This window comes from Pygoscelis adeliae, unplaced genomic scaffold (genome assembly GCF_000699105.1).
Source record: "Pygoscelis adeliae isolate BGI_AS28 unplaced genomic scaffold, ASM69910v1 Scaffold546, whole genome shotgun sequence".
Lineage (NCBI taxonomy): Eukaryota > Metazoa > Chordata > Aves > Sphenisciformes > Spheniscidae > Pygoscelis > Pygoscelis adeliae.
This window is the reverse complement of record NW_008824951.1, coordinates 443,363-448,444: the sequence shown is the minus strand read 5'-3', so window position 1 is coordinate 448,444 and position 5,082 is coordinate 443,363. Positions and strand designations below refer to the sequence as shown.

The following is a 5,082-nucleotide window of genomic DNA, read 5'->3' as shown; positions in this document are numbered from 1 at the left end:
GCCCCGCCAGGTGTCCCATCCCCCCAGCCCCCCCTCCCCAGCCGCTTCTTCGCTGCTGCATCCCCTGCCATCAGCATCAAAAACTTCAGCCGGGGTAGCCAAGCCCACTCCCGTGTGTGGCGTCCCCAGACAGACGGTGGCTTCCCCTCCCCTTACCCCAAACGCTCTGAGGACTCCGAGTTGGTGGCCCGCATCAAGGAGGAAGAGACGGAGGATGAGGCGAGCCGGGCCAGTGAGCCCACCACGCCTGGCAGTCACCCGGGGCGTACCCGGCTGCCAGAGGCCTCCGAAACACAGAGGAAGGAGCTGTTGCTGATCCAGGTGAAGGCACCGTCCAGCGAGAGCATTGGGGCTGACGGGCCGGAGGCCTGGGAGCCCTGAGGCTGCCCCAAAAGCACCCCTTTCCTGGGGGCAGAATAGCTGCCCCCACCCCAAGGCAGCGCCACTGCCAGCCATGAAACTCCCTGTCCCCAGACACCCTCCTCGGACCCCCTGTCCAGAAGCAGGACATTGCCAGATCTTTTGCCACCCAGCTCCAAGCCAAGATGTGTCCCCAGGTTGATGGGAAGATCCTGGTGGGTTTGGGATTGGGCAGACAGCCTTCAACACTAGCTGTTAGCCCCAAAACTGCAGGATTCAGCCCATCTGTGTGATGATGCCGCCGACTTGCAGCTGGCCAGGCTCACTCCCTGGTCCCAAGGCCCAGAGCAGGGGACAGGGGACAGCCCAGACCCCAAGCAAGGGACAGGACGAGGGCATTAGTCTTGCAGAAAACCAACACCGTGATGGAGATGTCCCCTCGATATTAATAAAGCTATTGCCAACCTCAGCTTCGAGGTTCTTCTTTGTCGGTGCAAATCATCCCCAGCAGTGAGACAGCAGGGACGTCACATTTATCCAAAAAGCGGGTGAATTTGGATTTTGTCAAGGAGTGCACACGTTCTCCTGGGGCAAAAAGGGCACAGCCCCATGGACTGACACCGGTGACAGCTGTGGGGTATTAGACCAAGTGACACAGCCAGAAAAAAAACAGAAAGATGCTTTCAGCCCCTGTAGGATTCCTGCGCTCAGACGCGTCTGTTTCCCCTGAGAATATTAGCAGAGCTGTTAAAAAATTCCCTTTCCTGCAAGCCCCCCTTTCCCAAAGCTACCTTTCCTTTAAAGCTCCCGTCTCCCCCCAGCAAGCCAGCCCCGCTCCTCCTCCGCTACACTCCGGACCACTGCTGGACCTGTTAAAGTGTAACCACAAGGTCATTTTCTGGGTTGGACCATGTCCCGTGAAAATACCCCAAAGTTAATACGCGTGGAGCTGGGAGCCACTCAACAGCAAGGGGCAGCACTCAGGATGATGAGTGACCTCACTCGGGTTACGCTGCTGGCTGATCATTGTATGAAAAGTAGCTTTTTTTAAATTCAGCCCTCGCACCTATCTGCAGAAGTGGGTAAGATCCTTAGACCAGGCTTTGGCACCTCATAAACCCAGCCAGACTAAAGCTGTGCTTAACCCCAGCCCCTGCCCATCTCTTTCTGGCTCAGTGCACGGCAGGCTTGCCTCCTCCCAGGCAGGCAAATCCCGGTGCACATCCACGGGGCTATGCCAAGGCCAGACCAGGAACCGTACATCCTGCGGCCAAGCCGCACCGAGGTCCCACAGCCTGTGCCACCGTGGGAGCCAGGTGCCACTCGCCCCTGACCAGCGGCCAGCATCCCGTTCCCATGTCACACCTACAGCATGGCTCCGGCGGGCAATAGGTGCTGCTTTTATTCCCACGGGCCGTTGCCCTTGGCAGCTGTGTTTTTCAGAGCAATATAAGCAGCGTGCATTGATGAATTAGCCCTAATCCTGCTCATCAGGGGCCAGGTTTACAGCTCCGGCTCTGACACCCAAGTCGGCACTTGTTCCGTAAGCCTGTTTCTCCGTCTGTACAAAGTCCCCCAGAAACACCCTGAATCCTGTTTGCGCTCTGCAGAGGGCGAGGGAAGAAACACGCTCAGAGGAAGCAGCCGTGACGCAGCCCTCCCAAGCGCCCTTTATCGCCTCTGCCCCACCTCTCTGGAAAGCAGGCGTTGCTGGAGAGCAGGGAAAGTTTACCCCACATCACTATGGAGAAGGAATGTGTTTGTGCAAACGTCCCGCCCAGCCCAGGTCCCACTGCCAGGGACTGCAGAAGCGCGGCCAGTTGCACCCAGCCGGGCACGGCTCTCTTCGCAGCGCCCACCTGAGCGCAGACCCCAGCTGCAAGGCAGCGCCAACGCACGCCCACCACGGCGTAACCGCGCTCCTGCGGCCATCCAGGCAACAGGTACCGTTTTCCAGTGTGTCTCTCCGCCCGTGGCACAGACCCACCCTTGGACCCCTGCCAGCAAGGCAGGATGAACCCACGCTGCCCAGGGCACCTGAGCCCGCGAGCACCTCCTGCTGCCAGACAGGGCAGCCGGGGCAGAGCACGACAGGAAAAACTTAAAAATACCAAGCGCAAGCTCTTTGTGGGGCAGACAGCCTGCACTTTAAGGCACTAGAGACACGGGGCGCACCACAGCTCTGCTTGGGGCAAGCTAATCACAGACTACCTCCTTCAGTTCAGAGCTGAAAACTGTGAAGCTGGGGCTGTAGGTACTCTGCCTCGCACCAGAGCGCTCCCATGAATAAATGAGGCTTTTGTAAAAACATGTAAGCAGGGTGCAAAAACATGTAAAAACATGTAAAAACATGAAGCGTGCGGTGCAGGCACGAGACATGCAAGCCTGGCTCCCCCACAGCCCTGGGACCAGCCCTTAGACGGGCGCCTAACTTCACCCCCATACCTGCACAAAGCATTTGGCAACTAGGTGCAGAGATCCACCACACTGGCCTTTTATAAACGCAGGAGCCCCAAGGAATGCCACCACATGCCCCAAAACATCCGGAACGGCTTTTGTTCACCACAGCTTTCCAACCCCACCAGGAGTGACAAGGCAGAAAGCTGGAGTTTGTACCCAGCTTTCGAAAGGGACAGACCGTGACGAGAGCCTGGCCCTTCTGCTAGAAGGAATTTATCTTGCACTGGAATGAGACCAAGGAGGTAATGGAAGACCAGCTGGTCACTGAGCAGTGCGGCCAAGCTTGGTTAGAAGGTACCGGACCCTGAAGGCAATGGTGCAACCAGGCAGGGAGCACCAGGCAATGGCAAAAGGGGCTGCTGGCCCGGACCAGCGGATGCGAGCACGCGCGGTCTTGTCTCTGAAGAGACAAGTTTTCAGCCAGACTCAGCACAAACGCAGAGTCTAAGAAAAACAGCGCTGCAGCTGCAGAGCTGCTCCCTGGACACCCCTCTCCTGAGGCAGCGGGGCCCCTTTCCCCACTGACCTCACTCCAAGACCCCAAATGCGGCATGTGCTGACCTAACACACCACAGGAAAAGGGGGGGACGCGTGCCCAGCCAGACCCCGGCAGCTCCCAGAAAGCCAGAACTCTAGCAGGGATGGACATTTGCACCTTCCTCCTGCTTGCAGGTTTCCAGTACTGGAAATTTTCCACTTGAGCCAAGTCTGACAACTCTTTTGCACACCCACCTGGTCCACTAAGTCACTGTCCTAGAACCCAGGGAGGTGTTTTAGTCGAGAGCATGCAGGGTCAGAGCTGGCCTGACGACACAAAAGCGCTCAGGGATTCCAGGAGAGACCCTTCTTCCTTTCACACTTTACAGGCGGGAGGAGCTACACAAGCCCCCTCCACCCTGCACACACAAATGAGCACGCGACCCTTTACTGTAGCAGGCTCTTGGTTTTATTCGTTCTCTCAGCAGAATAGTTTTTATTCATTTGCCTTTTCTGGCCTTGATCTTCCTCAAGTAGAACTCCAATTCCTTGCCTTCCAACACGTAGCCATCGGCTCGGCCACACTGTCCAGGTCTGGAGGCAATGCAGGCTGCAAGGAGAAGTCACCCAGTTAAAGAAGTTTAGTAATTCACTACCCCAGTATGCACCCAAAGTGAAACAAACACTGCACGCGGTCTCTCCGCAGAAGCACGGACGAGCAAGTGATCAGTAACAGACACACCAGTTCATGTGCTGGCTTCAGTACCTCCCCCTAAGGTATCGTGCTCTTGAACCTGCTCTGCTGAACTGAGTCCCTAATGAAGTCCTCTTCAGATCTCCAAACTGTCATCGCTCAAGTTCAGTAGCAGAACTGGACAAAGGTCTCATCACCAGAAGACTTCAGAACACTGAACTATTCCCCAGAACTTGAAACTGGTCAGAGCTGTTGCACGTTCGCGGGACATGTTTCCGACAGACAGTGCAGCCCATGGGCCTTCGCTCATTTTCCAAGTCTCGAACCCCATCATTTCTCTCAAAGGCCAACCGGGAACGATCAACTCCAGAAGCCTGGCTGGGACACGTGCCAGTTCAAGCTCCAGAAATAGATTTCCCCTTCCTGCCAGAAGTGGGGTATCTCCGGAGACGACAGAAGAACAAGTTACATTTAAGACCCAGAAGATACTCCTGCAGATATGGAGACACCCCATCACTTTCACCCTGCAGTTAGCTTTACCACAGCGCGTAGAACTTGAAATGATCCCAAGACCAAGAATAAGATCTGCTCTGGCACCCTGTTTGTGCCCTGACTCCCTTATCCCCACCCACATTAGTGCTGCCAGGGACTCACCAAGTAGCTTTCCTTGCTGGAACTGCTCCTCAAGAATACTTGCTATCTTGGCATTCTTCTTTCGCTCGTCGTACTTTTTCTGGATCTTCTTTGAACGCTTCTTGTTCAAGATTTCCTCCTCTTCAGGAGTCTAAAAACAAGACCACAAGCGAAGACAAGGTTAAACATATGGCCACCTTCTGCTAGAGCAGGCTCCACTAACATCAAGGAGACCCTTGTATTCTCAGCACTGCACTGTCGTACCTGCCAGAGGTACAAATACTTCAACCTCACAGAATCAGGTGCTGTGTTTCACTTTCGAGGCCAAGAAATGCAATGTTGCTAAGTGGAGCCACTGCTGACAACAAAGCACGGCGCCCTAGGGAAGGGCGCTCTTAGACAAATGAAATTGCAAAGGCTTCCTTGACAAACTAATCCTCCTCCAAGAAGCGAATACT

The 5,082-nt window shown here is 55.3% G+C and overlaps 2 protein-coding genes across 2 annotated transcripts in view; one reads left to right on the top strand and one right to left on the bottom strand.

Annotated features, from left to right (window-relative positions):
• Positions 1 to 381, top strand: part of BEST4 (bestrophin 4) — an 11,134-nt gene extending 10,753 nt beyond the window's left edge. The window contains 1 exon segment of the mRNA XM_009325609.1: positions 1 to 381. This exon segment is cut by the window's left edge and continues 1 nt beyond it. Within this exon segment, the coding sequence (XP_009323884.1) occupies positions 1 to 381 (381 nt within the window).
• A 3,364-nt stretch (positions 382 to 3,745) lies between these two features.
• The window catches only part of RPS8 (ribosomal protein S8), a 4,642-nt gene continuing 3,305 nt past the window's right edge, over positions 3,746 to 5,082 (bottom strand). The window contains exons 5-6 of the mRNA XM_009325607.1: positions 4,646 to 4,775; positions 3,746 to 3,907 (exon numbers count right to left, since the gene is read on the bottom strand). Coding sequence (XP_009323882.1) covers positions 3,798 to 3,907; positions 4,646 to 4,775 — 240 coding nt within the window. The 3' untranslated portion in view covers positions 3,746 to 3,797. The remainder of the gene's footprint in view (positions 3,908 to 4,645; positions 4,776 to 5,082) is intronic.